Here is a 15,261-nt window from a genome sequence, read left to right as displayed (position 1 = left end):
ACAACATACTATTTTCACACTCACCAAACTGGAAAAAATTAATACATCTAAACAGCCATTGGACATGGTGTGAAGAATAACAACGATTATACACCACTCTTGGGAACTGCAGATTTACACAACCACTTTAGAAAATAATTTGACAATATTTAGAGTAGGAGTTGAGATGAGCAAACCCTACTAACAAAAATTCTACTTTTAGATATAAACACTACAGAAATTCTTACATGTTTCTACATGTCCAAAATTTTTGTGTTGTCTTATTAAAATAAAACTTGGGAAAAATATGTCTGAGAGAAGACTGGATAAATAAATTGTGGTATATTCATATGTTCAAGTTTTATAAAGCAATAAATTAACTATAGTTACTACTTGCATCAAAAAAGCTAAATCACAAACAATTCTGAGTCTTGGTGGTCACAGTAGAATGATCTCATGGATATAAAAGATAAAAATATACAAAAATGAATAGTGCTATTTACCAATACTTTAAATATATCTTATAAAATTATAAAGAAAATATGGTAAGGGACCCACAATAAATACCAAATTCAGAAAAGTAACTACCTTAGGAAAGGATGCAGTTGAGAAAGGTACACAGGCTTCCAAAGCATTGATAATGCTCTATTTCTTAACCTAGGAGGTGGGTGTTGTATAAGAATCTTTTGTTCCTTTTTGGAATGTACAATATATTTCATTAGGAAAAGTACACCAAATTGTTATACCTAGCTGAGGAGGGGTAAGGTTACTGGTGATTTTTATTTTCTATGTTATATGGTGCTGTCAAATTTGCAAGCAGAAAAAAATAATAAAAAGTTGATTATTTATTTTTAGGTTCCTTTATAAAATTTTAGCTTTATAAAACTTGAAACATTTTAATTCTAAAAACGTAAGAAAAACCTTGAATTTTTAATCAAGGATCCAGCATTTAAAATAATCACACATGCACACACAAAAATTAGAGGTTAGTGAAAGAAATCCTCTCTGCTGCCAGGTGCTCTGGGTTAAAGGCTCCTCAATCAAGTGAGTATAATCTTTATTTTGCCTTGGCTGCCTATAAATCCAGAGAGGAGATGTAAACATACATACACTAGACTAAACAGCGGCTAAAAAGTGGCCACTACATACTCTCCCACTCACACATACCATGTAAGTCTGTGGGAAAAAAGCTTACAACTAAACTAAGGAACTCAAGTAAAGTTTTCTGAAAATAACCCAGAGCTGACAAGTCAGGAGGAGGGCCTGGATGGTTTCAAGACACAGTTTTTAACCAAGACTTGGACCTCCAACTGTTTTCTTAAACAAAGATTTACATCCTATCCTTGGCTAAATTACTTATAAATTAATCAAATTAATTACTCTGAGTGGATAAGCAGGAGGCTGGACAAGATAGTGCTGATGTTAGCCAATGAAGTCTGTGTTGTTTTAACTAAATATATCAGCTTAGTTTTAAACAGATCTACTGTGCACAAATATGGTAAGGGACGCACATCCTACCCAATATCTTAGTTCTTAGTCCTGTACCAAAGGAGTAACCCAATATCTTAGTTCTTAGTCCTGTACCAAAGGAGTAAAGGGTTAATCTTAATTTGAATATTTTAAGTACAATTTAAGCATTTGTTTTGGTTTAAAAATATTTCTGTACTATATCTTCATGGAGGTGGCAGAAAAAAGAAAACGAAGTTACCCCTTAAATATCTCACAACTAGAACTTCTTAGTCAGTGTTACACAGTATACCAGAGGTATCAAATCCAGAATGTATGTGTATCACTTTCTTGTTTTCTAAGTTATGAACCATTTTATGTGACATTTACTTATATTTTACAGCTGTCACACATTTACAAAAAAAAAAAGTTTACAACTTGGAAACACAGACTTTAAAATTGTGAATCTGAAGAAAATATATTTTTTTCTAAATAATTAGAAGATTATGATTTTTTAATTCACAGACTGACTACACTAGATCACCTTTGAGTAATGGAAATCTCTGTTTAAACATTTTTCTGGCAATAGGCACTAAGCATTAGATCTTATTTCCAAGCTTTACCAGCTGGGTTTTGTCATTAACATTTATTAACAATATAAGATATGGCTTTTGCTGTCTAATCTGTTCTACACAAATGTTTTGTATGGCCCTCCAGAGGATTTTGCTGTGACAAATTACTGGCAGAGATTATAGTCCCGTGGCTATTCACCAGAGGCAATGTAAAATTAACATGGTACTAATCCAATTTAAACAAAAAGTTGCACAAACAAGTCTCTGAACAAAAGCAGAGAATTCAATTTTACATTCAAACACCATAATGTTTTTAATAAAACATTTTAGAAAAAAATTGAAGTAATTTTCACATATATGAATCGTGCCTATTTGGTAAAGTTATTAATTTTAACCTTCCAAAAACAGTTTGTGGCAGAGCACAATTCACTATGGTAATCTCAAGGTCTATTACATTTCTTCTTCAAGTATTGCATCTCAAATGTGGTCTGTAGAACATCAATGATTCCCAGTGAAGCTGAAATCTGTTTACAGAGTTGTTTCTAAAGCAGAAAGTTTGTGGGACAAGGAATAGAATTGGTCTGTAATAAAGATCACTGCACTCAAATAATGAGACTATTTGTTTTCATGAAGTACAAGTTTAGAGTTGAACCACTAATTTAACATTGTTTTCTTCTTAATACTCTTACAATAACTCAAGAGAAAGGAGGCATCTGAAATTTTGTGATCCTATTATTAGAAAAAAATAGCTAAATTACTTTTTCAATGGTTTTTAGGCAAGAGGGCAGAAAATAGAGTAAATAGGAAATGATGAAGATTGTAAATATATCAGGATGCATGTTAGTAAGGAGGGTTAATTAGGTGGACACATTTTATTCTGAATCTACTTTTAAAGGAAGCTCAGTGTAACACTAACAAAAAGCCATGAACTTGAAGGATTCTATTCAGAACATTGTTTATTTTCTTTTATTTTAAAAACTACCTCAGTGAAAACAATGCCATTTGTCAATATACACATATGAACATAACTTAATCAGCTTACTCAAAGTAAAAAGGTCTTGCATGGATATTTCTTAATAAGAAACATGACACTGATGAAATTACTCTTTCAATAATTATTGATTACTCATTTCTATAAAGGAGATGCTCTAATCAGCAACTGACACGTTTCAATCTTTTCATTACTAGTTTTGGTAATGCCTTACAATTATCATTACATTAGGTTCTTCTCCTTCACTCTGCAACTTCTTCAATAAAAGGCACTATGTCCCATATCTTCCCCATCTACTCTCTATTTTACAACTTGAAATATTTCAAATTTAATAGTGATACTTGAAACATTGTCTTTGAAACATTTCTTCCTTAGGCTTGAGTGACAAAATAGAACAAGCAGTTGTCTTCTTGTTTTTCTAATATTTTAACTTCCTTTGCATTTCTCACCAACCTGTTATATTCTTGTTAAATATTAGATGAACATGAAGTTCCCAGGGGAGAAAACTGCTGTATCTAGAGCATCTACCAGTGTGCAAGGTACAGACTAGGCTCTCAATAAGTACTTGCTAAGTGAATGAAAGGATGAACAAATGAAATAACTATAGATGTTTCTTTAGACTCAATGCACTCTCATCTCTCTATACCCCAACTTTAGGGAGCATACCTATTGACTCTTGAATATCTGCATATTTAATCCTTACATGTGGGTATTATTTTTCCTTCTGTGCAATTTTCTACAGAACATCGATTAAAACTACCATCCAAATACAAAGTAGTTATTATTCAAACTATATCCTATCTGACTTCCTTACTATTCAAACTACCAGTATATCCTACCCGACTTGCTTACTGCTATCTATAATAATAAAAGGGTAATATACTAATTAGACTGGACATCATTCTGGACGTCCTTCCTGACAAAGCTGGGGCTGGAAGGAAGCCAGCCCGGGTCCCAGGTGCCTGCGGGCGGCTGAAGGAGGGAAGCCCAGGTCCCGGGTGCCAGAGGGGAGTCGGTGCCGGCAGCCTGAGGAAGGAAGGCCTACTCTTGCATGAATTTTCGTGCATCAGGCCTCTAGTTACTATATAAAATCCTCCTGTTCTCTAAACTTAAAATTTTAAAACTCTTGGTGCCCATCATTTCTTTGAACAGCTAGTCAAAAATATCTCCAATATTTGTTCTATTCATCAATATCCAAAACTACCATCTAAATTATGTGCCCATCAACTAAAACCAAGAACACTACACAATAGCTTTATGGCTCATCTCCTTTCAACAATTATCATTTATTGAGCACGTACTACTTACCAAACATTGTATTAAATGCTTTTAAATCCACTATTTAATTCTCAGAACAACTGTGAGGAAAAATTTTACTGAACAAACAAGAAGACCAATCAGAGAAGTTAAATTATCCAAGTTGCAGAAGTAGTTAAGAGGTAAAGCCAAGACACAACCCAGCTCTCTTGACTCCAAAGCCTTATTCTAAACTACTATATATGCTTCCTCTGATAGAATGTGTATTCTGTTATTTTTAACATTTATTCTCATCACATTATCTCCTTGCTCCTAACTCCACAGACTTCTCCCTATTATACTATGTATAACCTAAATATCTTGGCATCATGACTGTATATTAGCTTCTTCTCTAATTCTCATTATCAGAACTAGTTTATCTAATAGCCAACAATACCATTTGGCTAGGATATGCCAAATCATGACTTCTTCTGCATAAATATTCTGTCAGCAATCTCTAATGTCTTCCACAGCTCACTTTCTTCTCCTGGGAATTTGTTCATTATTTGGCTTCTATGGAATGAAGCCATAACATTATAAAGGGGAAAAAACTCAAACCTGGACTCTGGTCAAATGGTTCCAATCCTATCTTGATTACGATGAAATGAAAAGACATGAAGCACAACACCTAGCATATAATGAGACTAAATTTAATGCTAACTGCTCTATCAGTATCATTGTAATTATCCTCCTCTTTTTCTCTAGTTATTTCCTTTACCAGTTTCCCTTTCTCTTTCTTAAACATAAGAATTCTAAATGCCATCAGTCAAAGCAATCACCTTTGCAAAAGATTCTTTAATCTGTTTTTAAGCCCAATCACCCTCCCAACATCAGATTCACAATTCTGTTTGCTGAATTTTTTTGTAAAAATTAAAATGTCCAGACTTGCAAGTCTTATCCCTTTCCCACCATCAATTCTTTGTCTTAATAACCACATTGACGATACTCTGCAGCCCAATCAGAGTAGATTGTTGCTCTACAACAGTAGATTGGTAGATTATTGTGCTACACAGAATCTACCAAAATGTATCTTTTAAAAGAATCTCTCATCCTGTTCCCACTGCTACCACTTAAGTTCCAGTCCTTACTTCCTAAATGACCTCTAAAATGGCCCTCCTCTGATCTCCAAGTAGAGTCTAGCATACTGAATTCGTGTCTGTTATAATCATTCTAGCCATTGTATTTATAACACCCCCATCTCCAACCTGCTACATTCCTAAATCACAACCAGTTCCCTAGAGGCCATCTCAAATATCTTCTCTTCTATGACACCTTTTCTAAGTCCCATTAAATAGACGTACTCTGTATGGCTTTTTTAAGGGCTCCTAATATTAGGCAGCAAATGTTATATTTATAGTTTTCTTCCCTATTACTAAATTGTAAGTTCCCCGAGGGAAAGACTTTTGTTTTATTTATGTCTATAAATCTAGGGCAGTGCCTTGAATATAGGAGACTCTCAGTACAAAATATTATTCACTCATCTATCCTCAGTTTTGTGAACATATAAAAATTTACTATTGTTAATATAGTAGTCCCTCCCTTCTCTGCGGTTTTGTTTTCAGTGGTTTCAGTTATTCATGGTTAGGGTCCAAAAACATTAAATGGAAAATTCCAGAAAAAACACACACCACAATTCATACATTTTAAATTGCCCTCCATTCTGAGTAGTGTGATGAAATCCCATCTGTCCTAACCCTACTTCACCCAGTACGTGAATCATCCCTTTGTCTAGCATATCACACTGTATATACTACCCACTCACTAGTCACTTAGTTATCAGGTCAACAGTTGTGGTATTGCAGTCTTGTGTTCAAGTAATCCTAATACTATAGCATAGTACCTATTCATTCACCTCATTTCCTCTCATCACATAGGCACTGTATCTTCTCACATCACCACAAAGTGAATAAAATACAATAAGATATTTTGAGAGAGACCACATTCACATAACTTTTATTACAGTATATTGTTATAAGTGTTCTATTTTATTAGTTATTGCTGTTAATCTCTTACTATGCCTAATTTGTAAATTAAACTTTATCATAGGCATGGAGGTATAGGGAAAAAATAGTATACAGGGGTGGGCAAAAATAGGTTTACAGTTGTGAATATGCAAAACAGAAAGCTTATTCTTATATTATTATTATATTATTTTCCATATTAACAACTATAAACCTATTTTTGCCCATCCCTGTATATAGGGCTCAGTGCTATCTGTGGCTTCAGGCATTCACTAGGGGTCTTGGAATGTAGCCCCCATGATTAAGGGAGGACTAATATATTATTTTATACTTATAATCGCAACTCACCTACAAGCTATGTTAGCATAATTTTATTTATTTATTCTCATGCAGTTTAGTACATGAGAAGAAGGTGGTAACATTTAGTACAACATCACAAAGATATTTAATAGCATTTGATGTTTATGGAGACATGTAAATCTGAAAGACCTTCTTTATCAAATTTCATTTAGAATGAAACTGACACACTAAAGAAAAGCAAAACTTATAAGGATCAATAATGGTTAGCTTTAGCTTATGAGTTTTAGGTCAAAGTAGATTAAAAAAAATCTTGCTAATGATTTATTTGATCTTAATCATCTGAAGAAATTATACCTAAAGTTAAGATATATTTCTCATGAAGCTAATAGCATATGCTATCTAGCAACAGGAAGGGGAAAAAAACATAAAAATTCAGGAAACTATCACTTTTAAACTCATAAAATTATGCAAATATTCCCTGTGATTCCTTCCTTAATTGAATAAGTTACTTGTGTCTTCCTAGGAATAACATTTAAAATATGTTCTTAAATTTGAGAACATGTTCAATTTAAGTTATCCTGAAATTTCTCCCCTCAAACGTACTCGCAATAGAAAGAAATTAATACTGAAGAAAAGAATGGTAGTTGTATAAGTAAAATAAATTATCCAATTTCTTCTGAGAAAGAGGATAGTTGGCAATTAAAGAAAATAGCCTAAAAGTTTCAATTTTTAATTAAAAAAAAGGAAGATCTTATATAACACACACACACACACACACACAAAGCCCCAATCTCAAAAATAGCACTGGAGATTCAAATGCAGACATTTATCTGACATAACAGGTATTGCCAAATATGCAAACTTGTAAAGAATCAAGGGAAAAAGACATAAAAAGAATAATCCATCATTAGTTATAAACTACATACCTGTTTAAGTCTGGCAAGTTCTTTCAAAGCTCGTCCCCATTGCTGCTTGTAATGCAGTTTAGATTTAGTTGCAGATTCCAACTTTCTTTCAAGTTCAACCTAACAGTGATTAAAATCATATCAAGTGAAACACTATACCACTGTGTACAATCACTGAAAGATAATATATACAAAGAGTCTGGCTTAAGAAAAGAGTTTATGTAGTGTAACATACGACATCATCTAAAACTGTTATATAATTTACTATAAATATTATGGCACATGAACATTTTCTTGTTTAAAATATAGTCGTATTTTTACTGCCTAACAGCCTATACTAAAAGGAACTGAATTAGTCTTAACCTCCAGACAGTTACTATAAATGTATTTAAAACATGTATATTGCATAAAGATAGGATGAAAAATACTCTTTTTTTTTTTTTTAACAAAAAGCGGTTCTGTTAGCATTTCAATTTACTTGGTACTCTAAATCTTAGAAAACAAATTATTCCTTTTGGAGGCCTTTCATTATGTGGAATTTTGTCTTATAACAAAGAAAGCTATTAGATTCTTTTATAACTATATTTTGGAAAAAATCATAGAATGCAGTTTACTAAGGAAGAGGACAAAGTAAAAAAATATTTTAAGAATGATAAAATAAACCAAATGAAAGACAAATAATGCGCCTAGTAACACTTATCTAACATTTATTTTCTATTTTTCCTCAAATATATAAAGAAAAACATGAAAGTGATTCAATTAAAAAAATAAGGTTATTTATACTTGCAGCAGGCAATCTGTTGTGCATGAACTGAAGCCAACTTGGCTATGTTTTGGAATGTCCTCTCTCAGTGTTTCAACCCAAGTACCAAACAAATTGATGTAGCCAACAGACAGTTTTACTAGTTAAGTGATAATGTAATAATGGGCCTGAATTAGAGTAAAATACTGTTACTCTAAACTGGTCTAATTTTTTTATATGAAGTCGACTTTTTCCCATACTCACAATTCCTAATGTTTTGCAGAAAAATAAAACTAAAGACACTACCCAAAAATTCAAACTTCAGAAAACTCATGAAAATAAAATGAAAGGAAAAGCAGATTGCCAAATTCCCTTCACAAGAGCCCAGAACATTCTCTGCAGTAATATACGACTTAATGGAGTCAAGGTCTTTTCTGCTTTACAAATCCCTAGTGCTTGGATTTAAATGTGTTGACATTTCACAACTAGACTCATGCCTCTTAAATTGAATAATATGCTAAGATTGTCAAAGATGATCTCTTCCACTTACACCTAAAGATTTATACATATTAGTTGGTAATTTAACAAGGACATATGTCACAAGAATAGGAAAAATCATTTTATAGCTGTGAGGTAAAAAAGTAGCCTTCAGCAATAAAAGTGATCATGTCCATAGGTCTTAGGTGGGCCCAAGGCTGAGGGTTAGGACAGCGATGAACCTAGAGGGATTACTTATGACTGACTCCATCAGAAAAAGCTGTCTGGGTAGGTTACATTGGTTTTGCCATGATTATCAAAATAATTCACATTTGCATAGTTATTCAAACTAATTTAAAACACATGTATAGTCAATACATATAATTTCTTTATTCTTAACAAAAAAAAAGACTATAGCTAGCAAATCTGAGACACAAACCTCGCTTTTCTGATTTATTCCTAACCAAATCAATGATTAGAAACTTTTTAAGAACACAGATGCTTCTGTAATTCTAAATAGATGGACCCAAGTCCCAGAAAAATGCACACAAGTTAAGGGCCCTTATTGAGAGTAGATTTGAGGCTTGGGGAAGCATTTGCACTGATATGTCATATAGATTTCTCCCTTAAAATTTTTCCAGCTTTATTCTTTTATATTCCTACTGCCATTTCCTTAGCTCAGGCTCTTCTCTTGTCTCCTCGGCCTCAAATCTATTCACAAATCTTGCAAACCACTATTAGATCAATTCACTCTCTACTAAATAATCTACAATAGCTACTTCTTGCCCACAGTATTGAGCCTAAACTCTTCTGCTAGGTTTCAAGGCACTCCAAAATAGCATTTCCATCCTACTTGCTCAACCTACTTTCTTGGTATTCCTCAACAGGAAATTCTTTACTCCAACCACCAGGTTGGGGTCCCCTATACACCCCTTCTCTTTGCCCAAATTACTTACTAAGCCTATCAAGTCTTTTTCTTCTCTGCTAACTTAAACTTCAGGTTAAGTTCAAATACTACCTTGACCCAGAGCTTTCTTAAAATTACTGTATTCTGAACACTAAATAATTTCTCTTTTCTGAACTGCAAAGCGTTTCTATTACATTCCCTGGTATTTTATTATACACGTTTGTTTAAGGCCCTCTGAGCCATTTCTCCAATTATATTACAAGCTTTTTTTCTTTTCTCTCATTTTCCCCTTTGTCCTAAGGGGTAAAGACACAGTAGATACTCATCAAATATTCTTAAATTTTACCTTCAACTTATGTATCTCCTACTGAATTATAATGCTTTCCTGTTATTTTTAAAAGTGCCTATTATTTTTAAGCAATCTAAAAGACATTTCCTAGCTAAAAGCAAATCATACTCACTTCTTACATAATAAAGGGAATCAAGAATTGAATGTAGTAAAACTGTATCTTACTTTATTTTTAGGCCATTTCAGTCAAAATGGGAAAATCTGTGTTATACTGAAGAGAATGGGTAATCACAAAAGAAAAAAAGCTCTCAGATATAATCACAAGATTATAGACTTAATCAGATACTTTTCACTATATCTTCCTTTTTGTACTTTTATGTCTTTGTTACTATTTAAGAAATAAAATTCTGCCCTCTTCTGGCCCCAAAAAAATTTACAAAGAACTTTCAAAACAGCGGGGAGGCGGGGCAGGGGAGCAACCTTGTTTTACTAGGCAATGAAACATGCTGAATGAAATCATTAGGTCTGATATAGAGGCAGTGCAATTATGCATTTTTCCCCCTCTCTCAAATTCATGGTGCTGTTTATATTTTTAATGCTTAGTGATCTTTACTTTTTTGGTAGAAGTGTAGTTGGAAGAAGGAATTTTAAAAATCACTTAAATTTATTTATATAGCAGATATTATCTAGTCTATTCAGAAAAGATAAAAAGTTAACGGTTCTCCAATTTTGAGATATTTGGTCTCTGAATTTCCCCAAGTAAAATGGAAATATTCTTTGACATCTACTTAACAGCTTGAGAGAATTGATGAGATACTATCTGAGTGCTTCAAATATCTCTGGTAAGTACCACAGAATTCATATTTATAAACACAGAAATACTTTAATACTTGTTTTTTCATAATAGGGGTGGGAAATGGCTAACTGGATTCAAGTTCATTGGTAGAGAAATGAGAAGGCCAAAAATGGAGAAATGAAATTGCCTATCTATGTAAAAAAGCAGGACCAACAAGACTTTGCAATTAAGTAGATGTGGGGTAAGAAGAGAAACCAAGAAGAGCAAAGCAACTGATAGGCTGCAGAACCACTAGAAGAAACCAGTTACAACACTTCAAAAGATTTTCTTTACCACACTTATTCCTAGCTCCACATTTTCTAGACATTCATGCTTTTTGCCTCTTGGTGTTTCTTTTTCAAAGACTAACAACCATCAGTTTCTCCTTGCTATTAATTTCTTATCCATAAGCTTTTCTCAACATTGGCAGTCCCGTGGGCTCATTTTTTTCAATGACACATTTAACACTCTGTAATTTGGCTTATTAAAAGGTAGTGACTTAAACTGTCAAACCCATGACCTTTCCTCAACCATTCTTGACTTTCCTTCCATTCATTAGAGATTACTTTTACTTCCTCATTTTAAAAACTTTTTGGGTGCCACACTAGACTGCATTTATTACTTCTCTAAATCATGTTAGCCTTCTTCCCCTGACTCCTGCTTTTTGTCTATGAAGCTGAACTTTCCCTGTAAGTTATATTTTCAGTTTTCCTTACTAAATGCTCCTTGAACAATTCATCTAATTCTAAGGATGTTACTTTATTCAAATGACTCCCAATTCTGTATGTCTAACCCATTTCTCTTCCTACCATATTTTCTCATTTTTAGTGAATTTCTCCACTTAGTCTGCTAACATCTCAAACGTAGTATGTCTAAAATCAGAATTCTCTACAACTTCCACCAAAAGTTCATTAAAATTCATTTCTATTAATATTTATTAAGCTAATTTTACAAATTTGAGCATAATCTCTGACTTCTATTTACAGATAAAATACAAATTCTTTACCTTAGCATCTAGGGTCTTCCCGCATTTTCTTATCAGTCTTGTTTTTATTTTGAAACCACTACTATACTGATTAAACTCTAGGTTCTAGTCAAACTATTTTCCAAGTATGCAACAGACTTTTTAACCTCAGTACAATACCTCTCCTTGGAATACCCTGACCCACATATTTACCTATTTAAAATTTCACCTATCCTTTGGGTTCCTTTTCATTTCTTTGTTTTACTTAATGTGTAAATTGCAGAATTGATTTGGTTTTCCTTTTGCAGTCATAGCATTTATTAAGAGAAAGTGAGATGACACTTGCTACCATTTGCCTTTCACTATAATTATTTGGGTAAGTTCCTTGTTTCCTTTTGTAACTTACTTGACTCTATCCTGAACATTTTTTAATCATTCATAATAGCATGGTGTCATAAATAGTACACATCTTTGCTGGTTAATGAAAAATCAATTAGATCAATCAGCATCCTGCCAAAAAACCAGAAATCACTCTAGGCCATTTAATATAGGCATCTGGTTATACTTTTAATGAAAGACACTAGAACCAGGGAAACATCAGAATACTTCAGTGAAATGTTACATTGTATATGTAAGTGTCATCACTGACTTCATAAGTTGATCATTAGGACTAGTTAAGTGGGTATAAATTGACATGGGTACCTTTTCCAAGGTGAGAAGGCTTATTTCAGACTGTAGGCGGATTTCTGGTTTGTTGCTTTGCTGATCCTTGAACTGCTGGAACTCTTTTTCCAAAATCTTATACTTATTTTCAGCATCATTAAGCTGTATTAAAAAAAAGTATTACAGCCATTTAAAAAAATATATGTAAAGTCTAATATTACAGAATTCAACAATCTCATTTTTTTTCTTATTCTAAACATGTTTACAGTACAAAGATCTCTAGTAATCCTAAAAATTTAGTAAATCAACTGACTGACAATATACAAAAACTTTTTAAGAGTACAGAATTTCTTATAAAACCAGTATCATGAGACCATTTTTGTTAAATTACCTTATAAAAATACTGACACTTAAGATGTTACGTGTAAGATTACAGATATAGCCAATTATTATCAATGAAAAGTTTAATTTAAATACAGTATTTATTGTTCTTAAAATTAGATACTATATGAATTTCATAATTCAAACACTATTACAACTTAAGGTAATTTAAAGATTATTTGACCCAACCCCTTCATAGTTATATTTTTTTCCTACCATTCAGGGACATTATCATACACAATTATTGTGGTTACAATCAGGTTGTAAAGCAATAAGCTATTAGGCATAGTGGGCTTTTTTTCCTTTGCTAAATGGTCCATAAACTACATTGATTTTTTTGAGTTCTGGTAACTACTATCAATCCCTTCTACCTGTCTAGTTAGAATTATACATATAATACATGTAAGCTGCTTCAGAGTAAGGGCCTAAGAAGTTTGTTTTCATACAGAGAAAATATAACATGTTTATAGTCATGAGCTCAGCAACATGGGCATCTCAGAAATTTCTGCAATCCCCTCCGTTCTCCCCCAGGTCTTTAGATTATGTTATAAGAGTTCCCTGGGTTATTCTTCTAAAATACCAGTTCTTCCCATAAGCTCATTAGAGCAGTCTGGGACAAGGTGGAGACCAGAACTCCGCTGGTGATGAACACGTCAGGAGCATTGGTTCTAGAGGCTGAATCTTCCCGACAAGTGGGAAAAGCAGTTGGTGAATCCCATCATGACTGCCTACTTCTGCAACTTTATCTTAAAAGAGATCTCCATAATAACAATCACATTCATATTTACAACCACTAAATAATGTGACCTGAACTGCTATGGAAGCTATTCTTCATGTCAGAATTTACTGAAGAATTTGGAGGCATTCATCATACATATCTAATCTACAATGAAATTTTTCAAGAAAGATAAGCTTAATATTTAACATTTAACAGCTTGATTCTCTCTCTTTTTTTTTTAAGCAAATATTTATTAAGCCTTAATAATTCGATAAAGACTAGCTGGGCTCTAGGTATACAGATTATAAATCAAAACAGTTTTATGGAGTTAACAATCTGACACTGATTGACTTATCACACTAATGAAAAGAACAAAACTGCACTAACATGTCATAAAGAAAAAGAATGAGAGAATAATATCCTATGAAAATATATAACAAAAACTTAGGGAAATTGTCCCTGCTCCCTGAGTAATTGATGCTTCAGCTGAAAATTGAAGGATGAGTGTAGTTCACTAGGCCCAGAATAAGTAGCACACACAGATATCCTATGGTGAAGCTAAGCATGCTTGAGCACCTGAGGGGAGACCAGTGTGGCTGGAGAGTACAGGGCAAAGGTGAGAGAGAGAGGCTGCTTCCAGGCTATGCAGGGGCTTGTAGGACAAGGTAACCATTCTGAGCAGTGAGGTGACATTGAAAGGTTTTACAGGAGGGTGTCATGATTCCCAAATGTTAAAAATATCACTCTGGTTGCAACAGGAAGAACAGAAATAAAGAACACTTACAGCAAGCATATCCTACGAGTTTGACATGCTTGACTTTACAGAAAGCTCAGGCATGGATGGGAGGATCATATTGGGTTTCAAATGACTTTAGACATCCAATTAGAGATATCAAAAAAGCAGTTAAATTTATTGGTCTAAGTGCAAAGGAAAGGTCTGGGATATAAATGTGAAAGTCCAAGAGGTACAGATTGTCTCCGTTCCCATGGACATTAACAAGATTGTTTAGTACAAAGTAAGTTTTGCACTTGAAGGAGGTCTAACATTTACTAAAGAAAATAAGCCTGCAAAGGAGCCTGAGCAATGGCCAGAAAAGTAAAGGAAAACAAGGACAACAGTGTTGATGTTGTCAATAAGTCTGAGTAAGATAATGAATGAAAAATGCCCACTGAATGTAGTGACCTCTTTGACAACTGGCTGGTTGGAGCAATGGGGATGGGTTGTGTGAGGTGAGTATAGGTGAGGAAATGGAAAGCAGAGACAATTCTCTCATGAAATTTGATTCTTAGCTGAATTCAGTCCAGTTATATGAAGTTTATACATGTTTGCTAAAAGGAGATTTATCAGAAAATAATTTTAAGCTGAGATTTATCTGAAATATAGTACAATTTCATGCAAATAATTATAAGGGAAGAAAAATTATTCCAATATGGTCCTTAGCTTTGACTTAGGAAAAGAAGATCCAACTTAAAGTATATTTGAAGCTCTGCAATAAATATTAATCATCCAAATTACTGCGAGTTTTTATAACATTTTAGTGAACTATATCAATTATTTCTAGATGCAAATAAACTCTTAAGTGTAAAGAGATGACAGGTATTTCATCCAACCTGCTGCTGAAGTCGGTGTTTGTCCTCTTCCAGCTGCTTGATCTTTAACCTTTCCAGTTCTACTTGGTGAACACAATCTTCCTTGGCCCTACGCATAGAGTTCTGAAGTTCTTGCAGGTTCTGTTCACGTTCTGATTTCAGTTCCCTTCTTTCTCGTTGAAGCTTAAAACAAGTGCATCTTTTAGAGGTTGGCCTATTATGAGCTACATTATACTGTTCAATAT

At 33.4% G+C, this 15,261-nt stretch overlaps 1 protein-coding gene across 3 annotated transcripts in view; it reads right to left on the bottom strand.

The window, feature by feature from the left end:
• CEP120 (centrosomal protein 120) overlaps positions 1 to 15,261 on the bottom strand; it is a 55,022-nt gene that overhangs the window by 8,996 nt on the left and 30,765 nt on the right. For all 3 annotated transcript variants that reach the window (XM_079793200.1, XM_079793201.1, XM_079793202.1), the window contains 3 exons: positions 15,038 to 15,199; positions 12,367 to 12,489; positions 7,472 to 7,570 (listed from right to left, as the gene is read on the bottom strand). In XM_079793200.1, the coding sequence (XP_079649326.1) occupies positions 7,472 to 7,570; positions 12,367 to 12,489; positions 15,038 to 15,199 (384 nt within the window). The remainder of the gene's footprint in view (positions 1 to 7,471; positions 7,571 to 12,366; positions 12,490 to 15,037; positions 15,200 to 15,261) is intronic.

Source organism: Cnephaeus nilssonii (assembly GCF_951640355.1).
Source record: "Cnephaeus nilssonii genome assembly, chromosome: 2".
Lineage (NCBI taxonomy): Eukaryota > Metazoa > Chordata > Mammalia > Chiroptera > Vespertilionidae > Cnephaeus > Cnephaeus nilssonii.
Note: the sequence above shows the minus strand (reverse complement) of the source record. Positions and strands in the feature narration are given on the sequence as shown.